This window comes from Onychostoma macrolepis, chromosome 24, assembly GCF_012432095.1.
Source record: "Onychostoma macrolepis isolate SWU-2019 chromosome 24, ASM1243209v1, whole genome shotgun sequence".
Lineage (NCBI taxonomy): Eukaryota > Metazoa > Chordata > Actinopteri > Cypriniformes > Cyprinidae > Onychostoma > Onychostoma macrolepis.
The window spans coordinates 26,918,664-26,941,536 of record NC_081178.1 but is presented as its reverse complement, the minus strand read 5'-3'; the positions used below and the strand labels follow the sequence as shown (position 1 = coordinate 26,941,536).

Sequence of the window (22,873 nt, the reverse complement as noted above, 5' to 3'; positions counted from 1 at the left end):
CTGTGTTGTGTAACATAAGTCACTTGAATCCAATAGGTTCACTACCATTAACACCGAATGATGATATTTCACTGATTTCTGTCATTTTGACAGATTATAACAATCATTCGTTTCCCTGCGTTAGAAACATTCAGACTGCTAATAGGGATCAGAAGTGAAAGAGAATGACTTTTTAAAGCATCCGCCTGAAAACAAACCTGGAAAGAGATTTGAGGAGAAACCCAGAGATTCTTACTGCATTGAGTGAAATATTCATGTGATATATCATAAATCAAACCACAAATGAGCAGTATCTGTTGTCTTTGTTCATATTGTTACAGTGAAATACAAATAAAAATGAAAATAATCAAGAGGAAAATATTTTTTGATATTCTTGTTAAATCATGTCGTAGTAAAGTCCCAAGCGTTATGTTATTCTCCTGACATCTGAGACGAACATGTTCAGGTTTTCTTTGTTTAGCTGTTTCGTACCGGAGTTTGGTCAAACATACATGCTCAGATAGACTCATGCGTTTGTTTATAGAGTGCATTCGTGTCGCCAACTTTCAGCAGCCTTCTTTCCTGAAGCATGTCTCCCCAGTTATTTGTCCCACATGGATTTAGAAAAATGTCTTTAAAAGGACAGATCACCTAAGAATGAGCATTCTGTCATCATTTACTCACTCTCATGTCGTTTCGTCATCTGTTGAACATAAAAGATCTTTTGAAGAATGTTGGGAACCAAACAGTTGACGTAGCCATTGACTTTCATAGTTAGGAACAAAGAGAGCTCATGAACGCCTGATCAGAGTTGTGTTTTTTCATCTCTGACGTCACTGATTCCTGCGTTGTTACAGAAATGCTCATAATTAACAATTAGAGTCACTCAAACAGATAGATGTAGTTCTGTTTGGTGCCGCTAATGGTTCAGAAATATGTATTGCACAGCTAATTAACAAACGCTTTCTGCTAATAATATTCTAGCATTTTGAGCTCGGTTTAACATGTTTTACCATACTCGCATCCATTCTCCGTGTGAACCTACTATAAAATGCAAGCATTTTTTTTGTGATTTGGGTGTGAATGAGCGCATATGGGAGAGCCGTCAGATCCTTCCTTACCAAGAGTACGATTCTTTATCATGTTCAGACAAAGACACGGATAGCAGAAGGCTTTGTGGGGGAGGTGGAGATTGACGGGGTCCATCTGAGATCCTCACACCCAAACCTACATCTGTGGAGGACAAAAGCCTGGCAATAATGGGCGGATAGGGGTTAGGGGGCGAGCGCTGACCTATGGAAATGACTCTGGGCTCCTGTGCGCTGCTGGACCGGACTGGAGGGGGAAGGGTGCGTCTCAAACGCTAGCTCTGTGTGTGACGCTCGCGCAGGGATCGCGGTTGCCAGGAAACGCGGTGTAATTAATTCCGACGCACGCGGAAGGAAGGTGAGCGCGACTAGCTGTGCGGAGAGGCTTTCTTTGATGAAGAACCCACATGATGCGAAGCTCGCTTTCCTCTGTTAAATCAGTCCATCTGGCTCTGGAGCGCTTCGCTTGTGCCGTTTGGAGTCTGGGCACACTGTCAGCCTTGGCTAGACTCACAGCATTTACAACCTTCACTTTAAAGGCAGGTCTATGAGCTGCACGATTCTGGATAAATTGAGAATCGTGATTGTTTTGGTCTCAAATGGAGATCACGATTCTGAACTAAAAATAATGTGTGATAAAATATTAATTGCTGCAGTCTATTTAAAAGTGTTTAATTAATTAGAATGAATTATGAAACATTTGAATATATAATATGTCTTTAAAATATAATTTTAATACACCGATTTTTAACATTAAAATTATGAAAAAGTGGTTTGAATGAATGATTCAGTGACTCACTGAATTTCACAGCTTTAAGCTGACAAAACGTAGACGTAACTATAGTTTATGCCCAAAGATGAAAGAGGCATGTCATCCATTCAGTGAAGGAGCCATCCGAAACCTGTCGTGTCTGTCCAGGAAAAACTGACTAAAGGCTGGAATACTCTATACGACTTTTAAGATTTGAGCAGATTTTTAAAACACCGGTGTATGATGTGATCCTCAGTCGTTTAGTGTATGATGGCCAGTTTGAACTGGGCATCATACACCAAACGAATGAGGATCATACACTACCAGGCCTTCAAGTCGTTCCGATCACAACAAACTCATCCAGAAACGTGAGCATTGTTGCTATGAGACACGTGAAATGAAATGAAAACAATATGTATTCTAAAATCTGCTGAAAATATCAAACATGTTGGGTGGAGTCTGAAGCGAAAAAATCTGAATCTGTGACCATCATACATTGTGCGATTTTCTATGAATTCTGTCAACTCAAATCTGCAGACTGGCTCTGATCTTTGGCAACTAGCATCAGCTTCTCCAGACTGTAAATTGGTGGAAAATCGGGGCAAAAATCGTGTAGTGTATTCCAGCCATAAGAGACTATAGATAAGTTGATATCGATTTAATAAGAGGTTTCATAATTTTATTTTAACATAACTTTTTGTACTGAAACCAATATCTTGTGCACTAAAAACGTCTCAACGTAGATTTTGGTGAGCTTAATAGGTACGTTTACCCTACATTTTTTTAACAGTCACTTGTTGCCACCTAGTGGCGAAACAATGCATTCGACACAAACGTTATTTGAAGCTCCAGTTACTTTCAAAAGATGACTTGCTCTATTGTGATCACTACCATAGACATAAATGTTTATATCCAAGCTAAAAACTTTGTGATAATATGAATGACTGTAAGACATAAATAATACTGTGTGGTTGAAAAGACTTGTTTGTGAAGCTGTTAGACACGGGCAAATCTTTGTCATTTAGAAATTAGATCGCATGAGTGTTTGAATCGAGATTGCGATCTTTTAACGATTAACCGTGCAGCTTTACCTAGATGTTTTAAAAAACTCCACCATTAGCTGTTTTTACACAAGTTGGTATGATTCTTTAGGGTCTTCATGAAAAGTCTATAATGTACTTTAGTTAAAATTTGTCAATGGTAGTGTAAAACAACACCCTTTTTACCCTGTCAAAAACAGCTCTGTTCACAGCGAGCCGTTTCGGTGTATGTTCCTTTAAATGCTAATGAGCTCTGCTGACCCCACCCCTCTCTTCCACGGGGTGACGAGCCATTCTCATGAGGCTGTAAACTTTAGCCGCATTCATCGGGGAACTTGCTAACTAGCACATTATTAGGAAAGACGATTAGCAAAGATTCATAAAAAAAAAAACTTATGCTCATTCTTCTGTAGGTGAGGCTGGATCACGAATGATTCGCGAGAACATAGATGCATTTAGGTAGATCGGGGGAGCATTCCCTTCAGAAACAAACGTAATCCACTGCGTCTTCAGCGGCTCAGATGTTGGGAGTAAATGACTACTGCTATGTTCATCATTACATCCAACAACTAATCACCTCAGTCGCTCAGGAGTCATTCTTGTCTACATCTGCTCCGGCGTCGAAGCAATGGAGGACTGATGACAGCTCACTCAGGGCGGAGCTGTGATAAAACACCAGTGTCAATCAACAATCGTGGGAGCGGCCTGTGGGACGTCAATTTGCCAAGAATCTCTGCACGGCTTGATCTGAGACGGTGTTTATAATTTGAGGGGATTTAAAAAAAAAAAAAGCACTGGGTGGATTTAGGGATTTAGGGCTGCTCGATTATGGCAAAAATCATAATCACGATTATTTTGGTCAATATTGTAATCACAATTATTTAACACGATAATGAGTGGGCCATATGACCAAAACTTTATATGAGTGATTTATTTAAAGATAGTGATATATATTAAATACATATTTTCTGTAAATAAGGTTGCTATGACATTACATTTTAGAGACCAGCGAAATTTCACAATTCTCAATACTTTCACAAATGCATTGGAATAAAAAAGATACAAATGAAACAAACTGTGCTTTAAGGTTTTTTTATGCAAGTCTCAAGTATTCAGTTAACACAAATGAATAATCAAATGTAAAATAAAACAGCGTAGTCTTCATTTTAAGAATTAAACTTTCTTTGTTTCTTATTAAAGCTACAAAAGTCCAGAGCAGTGTGTGATTTTGAATTTGTCTTTTGTTGTTTGATTAATATTAAGCACACAGTCACTGCAGGAATATAGCTGCTGTCACTTTAAGAGCCGCAAGGATCCAATTTACCGTTACACGTGTATTTTTATTCTCAACTGTTTATGTTCACTTATTACATGACCGATGAAGGTTTATGCGAATAGTCACTAAGTAACATTTTGACACATTTTTGCATGTATTTGACCATTTAGGCGCGTACCTTGACCTGTTCTGTTCAAACACCATGTAAAAGTGAATTTTGCATCTGATGTCTCCTTTAAAATGTCAGTAGTTGTTTAAAGTGTCACTGTATTTCATAACTAAGCAGTATATGTTATAATAGACAATATTTAGCAGTTGAAACAGGGCTGCTGTGTGAATGAGCCGTGAGCTCTCTTGAAATCCAGGTCATCAGGACAGACCCTGAACTCTTGTGTTTTATACTGGTGTGTCTTGTGTTGATTTCAATCTGGTCTGCAGCTTCATTGCGTGTTTATTTGCTCACAGTCTGCTCTGGTGTTTAGCCTACAACAGTCTGTCTTCATGATAGGCATTGAAATATTGAGATGGATTATGAGTCCTGGAGAAACCGCTGTGCTCAGTACCTGCGTGAGTGTTTCGCCATCAGTTATAACCAAATAATAGCAGCAAAAGAATCAGTCTTAACTTGCACTGCAGAATTAATATGTCCAATATTACCGTGTCATGCTGGTGTTTGGACTTGTACCATGTGAATACTGGACCACAGTAATACCATTATTCTTCAGTTCTTACACGCACACAGTATGGTAATCAGTCACTCATTACTGTGGTGAATACAGTTCAGATGAGAGTTTCATGTTTGTTTATTGGTGTTTGGTCCATTTTAAAAGAGCATAACATTTTATGTAACATAAAAATGAAATAAACTGGGTACATTTTATCTTCATGTTGTGCATGATTCATCAGAGTGCTGAATCATGTGAAGGAAAAAACCCCCCAACATATCATAGGCATGAGTTAAGAATTAGTTCCCATGATTACTAATTTGTTCTTTTGTTTTAGTTAAATTGAAACCGATTCCTAATTTGTGGCCATAAAACCCTTTTTTTTTTGTGCATGTATCATGTGTGAGGCTCAGTGTGTAAAAATTGAACTATCCAGTTTAATGAAGCATGCCCCATTACAGATGTAAAATGGATGCTGTTTGATTCTGATATTCACATTGGGTCTTTTTTTCCCCAGTTTGGTAGAGTCTTGGCTCAGATTCTGTTTTTGAGCCTAATCGAGTGAGATTTGTTGTTGGGAATGCTAACCAACCCACCCAACCACTTTACCAATTTACATCCAGATGAAGATTAATTAGCTTGGCTCTGAAAACTCGACACGCTCTTCAATCGATCTCCTGTCTGCCGTCCAGAGAACTAAAGGGACGGTGAACAAACAGCACACCGATTCATTGAACTCTCGGCTGCGTGCTTGGATTACACTCATGAATTGCCTTGGCGGCTGCTGGCTCTCTCCCGCTCTGCCGAAAAGACATTGAACAGCACTTGGCTTTCAATGCAGATCATTCAATTACTGCATTAGAGGTTGAATCCAAAGGCTCCAAAGATGTGAAATCCAATTGCCATTGATTCTTGAAATCAGTAGTCATTGTCTTGAGTTTTTGTTCTTTCTTGCTTTGTGTTTGGCATTAGATGAGACCACTTCCATCCTTTTGATTTCTGAGACTGAAATACTGCAGACATTTGAGTCGCCCCCATTCCCGTGCATTTATAAATGGCTTATGTGGTCTTAATCAGATTGAATTGGTTTTATTGAAAGCATTATTGAGTTGAGTGACTTAAAACTGCTTGCTTTTCATGAACGGCAAAGTAATGAAATGATCTGTTTTATTCCGTAACGTAATTAAAGTATTCCTCTCAGAATGTTTCAGCGGGCGTCTTTAAAGGGCTCATGAAATAGAGAATCAAAATGTTCTTGATGTTTAGACATATGAGATGTTATTCCACAATAGAAAAAAAAAACAACCTTGCTGAAAGTTTCAGAACTCAAACTTACTCACCAGTTTAAAATATGTATTATTCTTTTATACCCTTCTGAAACAGCCGGATTTGAAATCGGGAGAATGGTGATGATTTCCCCTCGACACGCCCTTAACATGTGTCATTGCTGTATGTAATCAAGGATGCGTGTTCTCATGAACTCAGTCACTAGAGCCATACTGCGGTTAGATAAAGAAAGACTTTACTTTTTAAAACCTTTGGTAAGTTTATGAACTAACCTTGGCAGCTGTTTTAGTAAAAATGCAGTAAAAGTTTGCGCGAGAGTTCCATATGTCATGCTCATTTCATATGCAAAGATGCTGGCCAATCACAGCAGTTGGTGTTTCCATTGAAGTCTCACGGCAGACACGCCCCTTCCTACAGAGCGCTCAAATCAGAGTCTAAAATCAGTCGAGAAAATGACCATTTACTGTATATCTAAATTATGATTTAAAAACCATACTAAGCTCAGTGAAATATTTTAAATGCATTTCATGACCCCTTTAAATATTTCAAGAGTTTTGTGAGCTGCTCTTCTAGGAGAAGATATGAACATCAGTAATAAATGGCCCAAATACTTCACCCTAGAACGAACTTTCTTTACTAGCTTCATGCCGTTCTAAACAGGAATGCATTTCATTTTTCTGCAGGATGCCGCAGAGAATATCTTACAGAATGTTTCTGTCCACTCAATGAAAGTCAGTTTGGACCCCATTGACTTTCACTGACTGAACAAAAATGCATTTTTTAAGAAAAAATACCTTTTGTTTCGTAAGAAAGTCATTCATAAGTTGGATTGAGATACGGACATGATGCTAAAGATTTCATTTTGCATGAACTATTCCTTTAAGGCAAAATAAAGAGAAGAAATACATAAATCTGAATCAGAAGCTGTGTTCTGACTGACGTGTGTTCATGTGTTCATGTTTGCTGTTTTCACTGAATCGTTGTAATGAGTATTAAAATACTGGTTCGAATCAGTACAATGAATCCTTCACTGATTAAAGTGAATCAGTCAGAACGGCTCCTGAATCAGACCGCTCACTGAACTGCAGGCTATTACTCTCGGTGATGCTGCAATCAAGTTCTTTGTTTTGAAAGTTCAGTAAACGGTTTAATTGGCCTGTGAACCAATCAGAGTTGAATTGAAATTGCTTTTTAAGTTCTGATTGAACTCCTGAATTTGAAGTAGAAAACTATATATGCAGAAGTGCATCAAATAAACATTGCAAGAAATTTAAATTCATGAGATGGAATTTGAATGAATTAAACTATGGGAAGTTGAATTGTAAATTGTAAACAAAATTAGTACATACACTACCGTTCAAACGTTAGAGGTCAGTAAGATTTTTTCAATGTTTCTGAAAGAAGTCTCTTCTGCTCTCCAAGGTTGCTTTAATTTGATCAAAAATACAGCAAAACAGTAAAACCGTACAATTTAAAGTAGCTGTAGAATTGAGATTTCTTTAAGTTGCAACTGAATTCCTGAATTTGAAGTATCAAATTATATGCAGCGTTGCATGAATGAGGCATCATAAGAAAGTAATGCTCTGGAGCAGTAACGTTCTGGAGCAGATAAGCTCTTTACACAATCTGACATGGCTGCGGTTGGAATTGAACTGCGTGTTTCGTCTGGTCAGAGGAGAACTGGCCCCCTGACTGAGCCTGGTTTCTCCCAAGGTTTTTTTCTCCATTCTGTCACAGAGGGAGTTCTGGTTCCTTGCCGCTGTCGCCTCTGGCTTGCTCAGTTGGGGACACTTAATTTCTAGCGATTATCGTTGATTTGGTTGCACAGATACTATTTAAACTAAACTGAGCTAGACAATGACATCTCTGAATTTAATAATGAATTGCCTTTACTGAAAATTTAGAAAATTGAGTGTTTAATCTTATCATTATACATTACTGACACTATCCTCCAATTTGATACTGGTAAGTGCTTTGACACAATCTGTATTGTTAAAAGTGCTATATAAATAAAGATGACTTGACTTGACTTGGAGCAGTAATGATTCGCTGGAGCAGTAACGCGCTGGAGGATTGACGCACTGGAGCAGTAATGATGCGCTGGAGTAATGCTCTGTAGTAACGCGCTGTAATGATGTAATGATGCGCTGGAGGAGTAACGCGCTGGAGCAGTAATGATGCACTGGAGTAATGCGCTGGAGGAGTAATGATGCACTGGAGCAGTAATGATGCGCTGAAGTAATGCTCTTGAACAGTAATTATGCGCTGGAGTAATGCTCTGGAGTAATGTGCTGGAGGAGTAACGTGCTGGAGCAGTAATGATGCACTGGAGTAATGCGCTGGAGGAGTAATGATGCACTGGAGCAGTAATGATGCGCTGAAGTAATGCTCTTGAACAGTAATGATGAGCTGGAGTAATGCTCTGTAGTAACGCACTGGAGGAGTAACGTGCTGGAGGAGTAATGATGCACTGGAGGAGTAATGATGCACTGGAGTGACGCGCTGGAGGAGTAACGGCCTGGAGTAATGCTCTGTAGTAACGCGCTGGAGGAGTAACGTGCTGGAGCAGTAATGATGCACTGGAGGAGTAATGATGCACTGGAGTAACGCGCTGGAGGAGTAATGATGCACTGGAGGAGTAATGATGCACTGGAGCAGTAATGATGAGCTGGAGTAATGCTCTGGAGTAACGCGCTGGAGGAGTAACGTGCTGGAGCAGTAATGATGCACTGGAGGAGTAATGATGCACTGGAGTAACGCGCTGGAGGAGTAACGGTCTGGAGTAATGCTCTGTAGTAATGCGCTGGAGGAGTAACGTGCTGGAGCAGTAATGATGCACTGGAGGAGTAATGATGCACTGGAGTAACGCGCTGGAGGAGTAATGATACACTGGAGCAGTAATGCGCTTGAGTAATACTCACTGCACATTCAATCAATCCCTGGTTGAGTTTGGCTGCAGGTTTTGTTTTGGTGGTGTGAATCATTGTCCGGTTCCGCCTCAGGGCAGTGCCCATCTCAGTTTGCTCACTCTTCCCAAAATAGCCCTGTCTTTGGAGCGCCAGCGTCCTCCAGCAGATTGAGAGCAAACACTGAGTCAGTGTTTACACACGGCTGTGAACCGTGCAAGGATCTCTTCAGGCTGATAGTCAGACGCTGGACGACAGATCAGAAATCTTTTGTCTGTAGTGTTTCATTCTGGAGATATGGAGCTGTGAAGATGTTTGCAAGCCACTGCTATGCTGCGCTCGATCCACTGAGACGCTACACCCCAGTCATCCTTCTGCTCAGATACAGTCATATTGAAAACATTGTTAATTGTTTATGAAGTCAAAATGAAATCATGATTTACCTTCCTAATACATATAGAAGTGAAGAATTGGCTTCCATTCAATTAATGAGTTAGAATTTGAAATTAGCCACAGATCACAGGAATTTGAATTGGAAATTGTAAACTAAATTGGAATGTACTGTACATATACAATACCATTCAAAAGTTTGGGGTCTGTTTCTTCTGCTCACCAAGGCTGCATTTATTTAATCAAAAATACAGTAAAAACAGTGAAATATTATTACAGTGTAAAACAGCTGTTTTCTATGTGAATATGTGTTAAACTGTAATGTATTTCTGTGATGCGCAGCTGTATTTTCAGCATCATTACTGCAGTCTTCAGTGTCACATGATCTTCAGAAATCATTCTAATATGCTGATTTGCTGCTCAACAAACATTTCTGATTATTATCAATGTTGAAAACAGTTGTGCTGCACAATATTTTTGTGGAAACTGATGCATTTTATTTTTCAGGATTCACAGATGAATAGAAAGTTCAAAAGAACAGCATTTCTTTGAAACAGAAATCTTTGGTAACATTATAAATGTCTTTACTGACACTTATGATCAATTTAATGCATCCTTGATGAATAAAAACATTAATTTCTTTAAAAAAATGAACAAACTTTTGAACAACAACTTGGATGAATGTTTACTGTGCAAGCTGTCTGACAGCTAAAGCACAGCACGTTAATTAAACCACGTCCACTAAATATGGAAACTAAATGTGCAAACACTAGTCAGCCTCACTGCTGTTAATGTTGAGCTGGGTTTAGACTGGTTCCAGCCGCACTAGACTGTTTGTCCACTCCCGTATGCAATCAAGACATTCATTTAGACTGGATTGTCTTGTGTCAGTGTATTTCCAGCAGACAAAATATCCTGCCTGTGGCATCAGCAGCAGATTGTGTTTGATACTGCTGTGTGAGCACATGCTGTCCTCCGTCTGTAAAGCACACGTGAAGAGCAATAGCAGAATCCGTCCAGCGCCGCTGGCAAAGCCTTGAGACGTTCAACAAGGCGTCTTTCTCCTCCTCCGAGAATCAGCCACCTGTGTCGTCGTAAATAAACGCGTCTTATGAATAAGGCCATGTCTTTGCTACAGTGGCGGCTCTGCTGTTGCTGGGCTGTATAAATACATATGAATGTGTGAGGGCTGTTATTAGCGCTGCACTCATTGACTCGGCTGTGTTTACCTGCGGCTGCTGACAGACTCGCTGGAACAAAGGAGAGCCGGTGCAGACAAAGAGAAATGCTTGCTTCCACCTCCAGTTTGAAGCTGGACTCCATTTCGAGAGGTTTTACCGTATAGATCAGCAAATCTACAGTACCATGAGACTATCGTTACTCTCTAGAGAGGACTTTACATGTATTATATTCCTAAGTCGTAAGCTTTATAGCACAAAACAGACCATAAAGAATAGTTTGGAGTGAGATTATTTAAAGGAAATGTGATTCTCTTGTTTGTCAGACGTACAGATGCACAAATAATCAAAAGAAGTATAATCTTACAGATGTGTGTTTTGTGTTTCTCTTCACACAAAAGAACTCAAAAATCACTTGACTATGACCCTGCAGCACAGAAGCAGTCATAAGCAGCACAGCTATATTTGTAGCAATAGCCAACAATACACTGCATGTGTCAAAATTATACATTTTTCTTTTATGCCAAAAATCATTAGGATATTAAGATCATGTTCCATGTAAATTTCCTACCGTAAATATATAAAAACTTCATTTTTGATTAGTAATATGCATTGCTAAGAACTTCATTTGGATAAATTTAAAGGTGATTTTCTCAATATTTAGATTTCTTTTATATATATATATATATATATATATATATATATATAGCTATATGTATGTATGTGTGTGTGTGTGCATGTATGTGTGTATACATATTATATATATATATATATATATATATATATATATATAGATCCACAGCTCTCGTGTGCTCTGTCAGTGCTTGTGGTGTTTCTCAGGCCAGTAAGCTGCTGTCGTTCAGTAAGTTTCCCTTGTGTTCTTGTGCTGAAAGCTTCCAGATTTACTCGGATTCCTCTGAGCGTCAGTCCCTCCTCCCGTCCGTCTCGGAGTTTTTCCCCAGAAACATTCGGGCGGTTTGTGAATCTTGTGTCTGAACACTAGACAGGCCGCAGACATAACATACGTGTGTTTTCATGTTCCGTAAGCAGCATGTGAAGTTCCTGGTTGCTCCGAGGGAAATGATACTCACAGTGTTTGTCTAGACGCTCAGATATGCTGTGCTGGTTTTACTGTAGTTTGTGGTTTTGTTCAGTCGTGCTCCACCCAGAGAGACTCACGTAACGGCTGTAATTCCTCTCTGTCTGTCTCCTCTATAGCAGACCAGATCACATCACGGCAGACTTATCACTCAACATTCAGAGCTCTTCCTCCACTGTAATGCTGTTATTAGATGAATTTGTGGAGGTTAATGTGTCCTCGTCATGACAGGACTGTGATAATATCGTGTGCTGACAAGAATTATATCATAATATCAGCGGTGCAGTAGCAAAATATCCCTACTTTTGCTAGAAATTTAACCTATAATTGTTTTTGGGGTTTTTTGTATTGTTTCTGTTTAATTTTAGAATTCTTGATGATTTGAGAAAATACTTTACAAATATCAGAAACAAATGTAATGTAAAAAAAAATGTAACAGCATAGTAAATTATTATAGTGCATACTTATTTAACCCTTCAACATTGATAGCAACAGCAATAATAATAGTAAAACCTTATTAAATATTAATAAAATATTTGTATTTTAATAATTAATTAAGTTAATCAGAAAAATTATAATAAATGTACTAATATTTGAATAAAATAAATGAAAGATTAAATAACATGTTTAATAATAATAATGATGATGATGATAATAAACAGTAAATACAATGCACTAGTTTGGAAATATTGATTAATATATATATAATTTAATTAGAATATTAAATATTTAAATTATATAACATATTTATTACATAAATAATATTTGTATTTTACTTATTACTATTATTATTATTATTATTGAAGTACATATTTAATATATATATATACATATATAAAATAGTATTATAGAATAATATTTAAAATATAATATAGTATAATATTTCATATAACAGCTTACAAAAATGATTAAAACAAATATTAAACTAAATACCATATTTAATAACAACAAAAATCTTAATGTTGTTGTTGTTGCAAATAGTTGATCAAATAATTGTTTTTGTAAATAGAATGTAAGCCCAAATATAGGATGTACAGTCATAGCACCCGTCTCACACATTTTCTTTCTGTGTTTGACGTGTGTGGTCTCTGATCTTGAGTGTTTCCTCACAGTGAGCTGGAGTGAGTGGGCTGATGCTGTCTGACGGCTCTGTGTGTGTGTGTGTGTGTGTGTGTGTGTCACCTGAACCCGTCTGTGCTGCATGCAAATCACACACACGTGCATCAGCAGCGCTTCAGACGCAGAGTGGCTCAGTGTTTCTGTCCTCACGCCTCGTCTCAGTGTTATCTCACGAATGAACCGAACCAGTGAGTGCAGCGCTGCGAGACAGAGAGACGCTCGTGATGGCAGACTGTGTGTTTTCTTTTTTTCTTGTTTTTGTGTGTTGATATTTTTAGCTGCAGTTCTTTAATTAGTGAGCTGTGCTTTAGCTGTTTGACAGTAAAATTATCACAGAGACTCTGTCTGCTGTTCAAACATTCAGGGTTAATGTTTCTGAAAGAGTCTCTTCTGCTCACCAAGGCTGCGTTTATTTGATCAAAAATACAGTGAAATATTATTAGAATTTAAAATAACTGTTTTCTATGTGAATATCTGTTAAACTGTAATTTATTTCTGTGATGCAGCTGTATTTTCAGCATCATTACTGCAGTCTTCAGTGTCACATGATCTTCAGAAATCATTCTAATATGCTGATTTGCTGCTCAACAAACATTTCTGATTATTATCAATGTTGAAAACAGTCGTGCTGCACAATATTTTTGTGGAAACTGTGATGCATTTTATTTTTCAGGATTCACAGATGAATAGAAAGTTCAAAAGAACAGCATTTATTTGAAACAGAAATCTTTTGTCACATTATAAATGTCTTTACTGTCACTTTTGATGAATTTAATGTGTGCTTGCTGAATAAAAGTATTAAATTCTTTAAAAAAAACCCACTATGTATTATTGATATTCACACAAATGACAACTTATTCTTTACTTATTGACTTTTTTTCAATAGAAGTAGTGCTATTCATCATTAAATCTATAGTTTGCTCATCATTCAATTTTTTTTATTTTGGTGAGTTTATTTGAATAAATTGAACAGAAATCTGTTTACAGTCAGTCTCATGTCTGTTTCTGCCGCCGCTCATCATATGTTTGTTGACGAGGAGACGCTGATGCTAATGATGCCAGTCTGTCAGCGGCAGGAGGCTTGGTTTCTCCTGTGAAAAGACATGTTTTGGCCAATAAGCAGAAAGGCTGCGCTGCTGTTTCAGGACAAATCAGTCTGAACACAGCAGGCAAGAGCTGCGTTTCTGTTGTTTGTTTGGGAAATTTCATCAGAATTATTGTGTTTTAAATGAAGGATGATGTTTTTCAGGGCTGTCAAGAGATTAAAACTTTGCATCTAATTATTACACGTTGTGCCAATTAATTCATCTAATTTGGGGTGAGAAATTATCTCAAAGATTTAAAGTCATTATTGTGTTAAATGAGAAAAGCATTGAACAAACTGTACAAAGTTTGAGTTGACATTGTGAAAATAGTATTAGCTAGTTATACATTAAGAAAAAATAAATGTTAAATGATTTAAATGAAATTATACTCTAAATATGAACTTAAAAGAATCAATAGGTGGCAGCGAGTCACTGTCATAATGAGTGAGTCATTGAATCATTCATTCAGCGGCAGATTTATTCAGAAACAAAGTGCCTGTCTTCATGAATGAGTCACTGAATCACTTGATTTATTCAAAACTACAGATTCACTCAGTAATGAAACCCTTCTGTTTGCTGATCAGAGAGTTCTGCTGTGGCTTTGACTGTAACTGTTTTCATTTGAGAAACTGAGAAAATGGACAATATTGTGTCTAAAATGTTACAGCATTAACTTCTTGTTTATTGAACTGTTGTATAAATCGGTATCACATTATCAGTGGTGCAGATATTGGTTAAAAGCAGCACTCTTGCTGGTGTGAGATTACTAAACTAGATCATATGATATAAATATAAGAGTGTGATTCTTTTGCACTCATATCTTGAATTTTAGGCTGATATAACTGCATTCTAATAGACTCCATCACACGTCAGTCGTCCTGCATCATGTCCATCAGTGGAAGATGACAGACAGTTCTGGACGGCGCTGTATTAAATGCATTAATCATTTTAACATGTTATTTTGTAAATAATTAATTGCACCAAATGAACAGATGATGAAATGAGCAGCCCTGGTTTTATTCTAATAGCTGATGTGATTTGTGTGTGTGTTTGCAGCCTTACAGTGCTACTGTCACCGGTGTCCGAACCACACGTGTGCCACGGACGGCCTGTGTTACGTGTCCATCACTAAATCTGGCGGAGTGACCACACAGCAGAGCTGGTGCATCAGTGAGAACGAGCTGATCCCCCGCGACCGGCCCTTCGTCTGCGCTCCCTCCGCCAAACACGACACCGGCGTCTTCCCCATGTGCTGCGACACCGACTGGTGCAACAAGAACCCCGACCCCAACGCATTCCCAGGTCAGAATCTGAGTGAGTGTGTGTGAGTGAGTGTGTGTGTGTGTGTGTGTGTGTGTGTGTGTGTGTGTGTGAGTGAGTGTGTGTGTGTGTGTGTGTGTGTGTGTGTGTGTGTGTGTGTGTGTGTGTGTGTGTGTGTGAGTGAGTGAGTGTGTGTGTGTGTGTGTGTGTGTGTGTGTGTGAGTGTGTGAGTGTGTGTGTGTGTGTGTGTTAGGGCTGGGCGATATGAGCAAAAATTCATATCTCTGTATTTTTTGGCTGATTTGCGGTATACGGTGTATATCTCTGTATTTTGTACTTGGATTAAACAAATAAACAAATAAAGTGAATGTAAGCATGTAGGCATATATTATGTGCAAAAAGGGTTAAAATCACATTACATTCTAACATTGTAACATTGCGATCTGAAAACAAAAATAACGCTTTTAAAGCAGAAGTTAAATTTACTAAACTAAAAATGAAAATAATAAAAAAACACAGACTAATTGAGTAAAAAGGCTATTTTGATTACCCCGTTACACTTTACAGTTTTAGGGCTGGACCAGAATATTCGATTATTCGTTCGGTGGGTTGGCATTCGATTTTCAATTTTGAGATTTTAATATTTTTTAATTTTTTCTCCGAACACCTGGCATCCCCCACGAAACGGTTCTCATTCGTGCTTGAATATGAATCGTGCATGAGTGAAGGTCATGAACGTCAGATTCAGTTCATTTGGAAGAGAAGACAAAAATGCCGAAGACCTCAGCTGTGTGGGAGCACTTTAAATTGAGCGAGGACGAGATCAAGGCAGTGTGCCAAATATATGCGATTTGAAACTGGCCTGCCACAGCAGCACATCAAGTTTGAGTTCTGCAAGTAGAAGGCATATAGTATATTGTTGGTGTAAAAAACGAGCTGCTTTTAACCGCCGTGTTAATCAGTAATTTTACACATGATAAAAACGTGCACTTAATTTGGTTGGAAAATACTTGCAAATACAGCAGTCATAAAAAACGTACAGTAGCCCAGCCTAATAATGCATCCCCAGGCATCGCAGCCATCAGACTGTAGGGAGCTTCACTAGCTTGCAACCTGATTGTGATTTATTTGAAAGTTTGACTTTGTAAAGAAATAGTTTTTTTATTGAAATGTGAGCTGTCTAGCCAGCCTAACATTACCTTGTTCTATTTAGCCTATTACAGTTTGTTTTATTCTATATCAGGGAATTCATTTAATTTGATTTAAACTGTTCATTAATTAAAATGTGTGTTGCTGTTATTGAAAGTATGCTACTGTGTTCTTTATTTATTACAGTTTGTTGAACTTTATTAATTTATTTTTCGTTCTTCTTTTATTTAAATAGCCTACCCTTTACGGCGTCAGTAATTACTGTGGTGCTAATTTCTGATTCGGGAGTGATTTGTTTGTTAGAAAAATGTTAGGCTGCCTTATTAAAAGTATTGCTGTTAACAGACCTGTGTGTTTTGTATCACTAGTGCAGCGTCCGCTCTCAGAGCGTATAAGCCCTGCCCGCGCAGATGTTTTTTCAGATGCGCTCGTATCAAACATTGTATGTATATCGACATTAACAGCATTGCTTCATATCATATCTCTTAGAAAAAATATATATCGATGTATCATACGAACTGGATATACCCAGCCCAGCCCTAGTGTGTGTGTGCTGCAGGGGCTGTGTTGTGTTCATGATGAACTCATCTCAGCTCCGGTTCCGAGTTAGGGTCACTAATGATGTGCATTTGAGAACACAACACACTCCTGCGGTTTTCTGTCAAAATATTAAAAAAAAGATAGGTTCATGCTTGAAAAAGAGAGAAAATAGGACAATTGTAAATATTAGTATTGTAATTTTGTTGTATTGTAAAGTAAAATTAATTTTTTTCTTCTTCATGAATTCTTTTTTTACAGAAAAATATTACAGTAGTAATATTTATTTTTGTAATATTTTTATTTAGTAGTAATAAAGACAATAGAAATTATAATAACTATTGTTATTATTTATTATTATTATGATTACTTTGTTGTTGTTGTTGTTACATAATAAAAACCTAGCTGTGTAATAATATAATTTTATTATCATTGATAAGAATAATAAAACATCAACTAATAAAAATAGATAATATAAAAAACAATTATTATTTTATAGCCAGCTTATATAATAAAAAAAAAGCCAAATTCTGCAGTTCTTTTTTACATACTGCATTTAATTCATAAGTGCAATTTTCAGATAAATTGCAGTTTATTATTATTATTATTTTTTACTCCAATCATGCCGTGCTGATATTCAGCAGTATATCATTCCTGAAAGAACTAAATTGTTTACAGTGTTCCGTTCATTCTGTCATCAAACCTGTGACTGCTCAAAACAAACAAGATACTATGGAAATGGTCTCATTGTTTCTGTCCATTCAGTGACAGTCAGTGTCCAAAACAACATTAGATCTGACTGACTGCACACTTTATGGACATTTTTCTAAACATATGTGAAACACATAAAGTCCAGTGTCCAAACCAGTAATGTATATGTTTTTTGCAGACTGGTTGTTTAACTGTAGATAATTAACTCTTGTTAGTGTTCACATCCGCAGCGACCGTCTCTGTTTATATAATTAATAGCTTGAAGATGCTGTCGGCACCTGTGTCTTTAACACGACGCTCACGCTCCACAGTGAAAGCCTTCAGGACGTCTCTGTTATTAAGCTGTCTCACATAACCCCGGTCCTGTCTGACCGAGAACAAGCAGAGCGGCCTGTTCTCTCACACACGTGAAGTTATCATGATTTCAGCGAGCATGTGAAGACTCAGAACCTGTTTTCTGTCCTTCTGCTTGCAGATGTTTTTGTTTGCTTCACATAATGAACTCATCCTGTGTGGATGTAATGGAAATCCGCTCGGGTTGAGTCAGACGATGATTGTTTGCTGTTGTCCTGGAATGTGTCTAGACGCTCGTCTATGGGAACGTCTTGACTGAAAAATGAAATGATAGAGTTACAAGGATTCAGAAGACATGCTCAGACTGACTCATGTGTTTCTCATGTGTGAAAGACAGGCGTAACGAAGACTCGTTGGTCCGTTTGGAGCAGCTCATTGGCTGATTGATCTCAGTCCGATTACATACTAACCTCAGCACTTCCTGTGTCTGGAAATCTCTCGTCTGATTGGCTGCTTTTATGTAACTTCTGCGTGTGTATGGCCACACTTTCTTCCCATTCAGCTGGGCGCTGTGTTATTTTAGTACTCTTAATATACTATTATTAGTGCTGTCTAATGATTAATCGCGATCAATCACATCCAAAACAAAAGTTTTTGTTTACATAATAAATGTTTTTATTATTGTTATTATGTGTATATATAAATACACACACATACAGTATACATTTTGAAAAAAGAAAAAGAAAAAAAAAAAATATATATATATATATATATATATTGAAAATATTTACATGTACATTTATATATTTTATATTGGTATATTTTATATTATGTGTATAAATATATAAACATAACACATTTTTCTTAAATATATACATGCATGTGTTTGTATTTATATATATATACATAATACATATATACAGTACACACTCATTATGTAAAAAATTGATCACGATTATTATAGTTTTATTGTAGTTTATAGTATTTAGGTATGGCTAGTATTTTGACTTATTAACTATGTCATTTTATTTTATTTTAACTTTTGCATTTATATTTGCAGTATTCATTTTAACTTTTGTGTGTAAGGTTTAGTCATTTGTTTTTGTGCTTTTGTCATTATTATTATTATATTATAAATATTTATTTATTTTAAGTTAAGTTTTACTTTTGGTTGACTGAGTACCTACTTTCCACTTAAATGAGTTTTAAATGTTGCTTTGGCCACTAACTGAGAAGTTTTTCCATCCAGTATTTATTGTTGATATTATAATTTATATATTTTTTCATCTAATATTTAGTTTTTTATATTATACTAATATGTATTTATTTTGCATTATTTCAGCTTTATCTCATTTACTGAAAACATTTTTTTATAATAAACATTTTTAATAATTTGTTGATAAAAGAGTGGGCTTTTCCTGAGCGCAGTCAGCTGAACTCTGTCTACACATGAATGAATCTTCGGAGAAAGCTCATTTAGTATCAGCTTTTATATTTATATTTTATATATGTGTATATATATATATATATATATATATATATATATTGTAATAGTCACTCACATGCATAGAGGTCTGCAGAAATCATATTAAAGATAATAGTAAATGCAGTAAATCAGATGAGTTATATATCTAAACGGTGCATATGTTTCACAGACAAATAAACAATATTTGCTGCGTTCTGTAGATCCAAATATAGCATTTCTGTGAAAATGATCTTTTTCCCTTCTGTGCATCTGGTGTTCATACAGCATCAGGATGTGCTCTGTTAGCATAAAACAACACAGGAAATAAGAATAACGCCATCTTTAACAAACATTACTACACAGTAACATAAGAAAACATGAGGATAAGTGTAAGCTCTCGTCGCACTTTCAGAAGCTTTCATTAATAATGCTGTTTTTAAAGAAAAAAAAAAAAAAGCTAAAAACAGAGATGATGCAACACCCATACATGAACAATTCTTGAATGTAAGTATTCAAATATGAATATCAGAGCACACAGCCTGTCAGGATACAGCCTATTATTAGACAAAACTAGCACAGTTCTTAAAAAAGACAAACAGTAGTCTGCAGCAGATGATCTGAAATCTCGAGTGGTGTTTTAGAGCTGGATTTGTTGTGAAAGTGATGCTGTGGAGCAGTGCTTTACACACATGAGAGAATAGAGACGATTCGAGCGCCAATAAAATATCTACAGCACATCTCATAAACATATACAAGATTACTCTCATGTTTTCCTCATGTTTTCCTCTCGTTCAGTGCCAACGCAGAAGCCGCCGGCATTGGGGCCCGTAGCGTTTGCGGCCCTGATCGCGGGGCCCGTGTGTGTGGTGTGTTTCCTGATGGTCACCGTCTTCTACATCTGCCACAGCCGCTCGGTCCTCCACCACCGCGTGCCTAACGAGGAAGACCCGTCCATGGACCACCCCTTCATCACGGTGGGAACCACGCTCAAAGACCTGATCTACGACATGACCACGTCCGGCTCCGGCTCCGGTAACACACACACACACACACACACACACACACAGAAAACATGCTACTACACATTATTTATATACTGCTATAGTACCTATTCATCTTTTTAACTAGCTTTTAATGTTCTTTTAGTTCTTTTTTCATTAATCATTTAATTAAAAAAATAAAATTAAGTAATTTTTTTGCCTTTGTAATTTTTCTTAGTTTGATTTATTTATTTATTTTAGTTTTAGTAGGTAAAATGAGAAAAGTTGGCAATGTCGATATGCTATTATAGTATTTGTTAATATTTTTAATTAGGTTTAAATTTTTTAGTTAATTTTTAGTCATTTTATTTGCATTTGTAATTTTTCGTAGTTTAAAAAAATATATTTATATTTAGCTTTCACTTTATTTCAATTTTGGTTTTAGTAGTTTTAGTACTTAGTTATGTATGTTTCCTTGGCAATTAACAAACTAATATGTTAAAATGTTGAAGTTTTTTAATTTAATATTTACCAATCTAAATGGTTTTCAATAACAGTAACAACACCACTGTTGTTTTAGTATCATTGATATATTATATTATATCATATCTTATTTTTAATTAGATATTATTTGATATTGTCTGCTTTCATGTTATTTTTAGTTGTAGTAGTTTTTTTTTTTCCTAATTTTTATTAGTTTTTGTTGTTTTTAAATATATCTATATAATTAAAAAAATGAATTATAGTTTACTATTGCACATCAAGTTAAAGTAAGTAAAAACATGAAATGTTGCCTAGATTAAATAGAATAAGTTTTGTGTTTTTTTTTTGTGTTTCATTTCAGTTAACACGTAATTAAGTAACGCAGATGTTTTTATTTATTATGTTTTTAGTTTCAGTTAACCATGCTTACCCTGAACATCACAGCTTTAAATGTGCGCAGGTTGTCATTTTTGTCTTAGTGTAATGTGTCTTTCATGTGTCTTTACGCCCATGTCAGACTGATGAGAAACATTCAGGAGTTTTCCTGTTATTCTTGCTTTATTTACACGCATTTCACAACATATAATTACGCGTTTGTCTTCCTGAGCATCGGCGCTCTTTGTGTGTGTGTCCGCTCTTCTCTTTGTTTGTGTGTGTGTGTGTGTGTGTGTGTGTGTGTGTGTGTGTGTGTTTGTTTCACCAGCATCGTCGCACGACATCATTAAGCACTGGCTGCCAGGGCAAAGTGCTACTTATCTTACTGGCACGTCTTCAAGACGTTTAAAGAACAGGGTGTGTTCACACCAACGCCAATGTTCGGCACAGAGATTCGGTCCGATTTCTGAGTGTGATGTAAAAGAGAGAACTCTGTTAGATGTCTGTGTCGATCTGAACTGACATAATTGCAACAAAGTTCCACCCCGTTTGCTGGTGTTATCAGGCCTGGACTCATAGTACTCTCCTGAGCCGCGTGTGAGAGACGTAACATCAGCCGTATCAGACTCGGAGCCGGGGCCACACAGACACATGAAGGTCACAATCACGGATGACTTGACTGTGTCTTGTGTCTGGTGGAGACGCTCAAACATGTTCAGGCAACCTCCTCAAAGACTTGGGTCTTTTCTTTTCTCTGTTTTCCACCCATAGCATTGAGCCGTGTGTCTGAATCAGTGTTTGCATGCTTTGTGAAGTTGAACCGTGAATGATGTGTTTCTGCACGCTAAACCCGCTTCACCTGCGCCATGTGCAAACACGCACTGAGGGGAGCAGAACGCATGCAGTTATTAACATTATAAATCTAAGATTTTCTTTTTTTTTCAACTTAAAAGTACATATATAACATTATACTTTGTGTTATATTACCTTGGCTTTAAATGATCAAGAACTAGTAGGGTCAGAGAGACTATTCTACTCACGCTCCGATAGCCCCCCTATAGACAGAAGGATAAATGAAATAAATATGCATAAAGGTGGAGATGGGGAGGTGGAGGGATGCCGAAAGAGCTAACGACGGAAGTGGTAAGAGGCTCTCTTTTATACTTGGATATTGATTGGAAGATTAGATGGGCGTGCTCCTCCCGAAATTGCGTTAATAACTTCACTTCAAATGTCATAAAAACGCTATTATGGATTTTTCAAACAAGAATGCAAAAACGGTACGTGTAGTGTCTGTTCATCACTGTATTCCTGACTGTGACAACTTCAGCTTCTGAGAAACCTGCAAATGTGAATATTGTGCGTTGTACAGGATTTAGACGGAGAAAATACAAGGCTGGGATTTGAAGCAATAATTCACCCAAAAATGAAATTTTGCCATCATTAACTCGCCCTCATGTTCGTACCAAACTCGTAAGACTTTCATTCATCATTTTTTTTTTTTTACATTTTATATTCTCTCCCATACAGCAAAAAAATATTTTCAAATATATTTCAAAATATATATTAGCAAATATATTTTTTGGCCTTTTTTTTGTATGTTTCAAAATATATTTGCACAAATATGTTTTCTACCAATAAATTTTTTTGTATACATTTGAAAATATATATATAAAAATATTGTTTCTAGTTTATTATCGAATCCTTCTTATGAATGTGCAAATGTTCAGAATGGATGATGGATCTGAGCTGGAGG

At 36.8% G+C, this 22,873-nt stretch overlaps 1 protein-coding gene across 1 annotated transcript in view; it reads left to right on the top strand.

Moving 5' to 3' along the window:
• The window catches only part of tgfbr1b (transforming growth factor, beta receptor 1 b), a 52,655-nt gene that overhangs the window by 6,000 nt on the left and 23,782 nt on the right, over positions 1–22,873 (top strand). The window contains exons 2-3 of the mRNA XM_058765172.1: positions 14,920–15,165; positions 20,075–20,311. Coding sequence (XP_058621155.1) covers positions 14,920–15,165; positions 20,075–20,311 — 483 coding nt within the window. The remainder of the gene's footprint in view (positions 1–14,919; positions 15,166–20,074; positions 20,312–22,873) is intronic.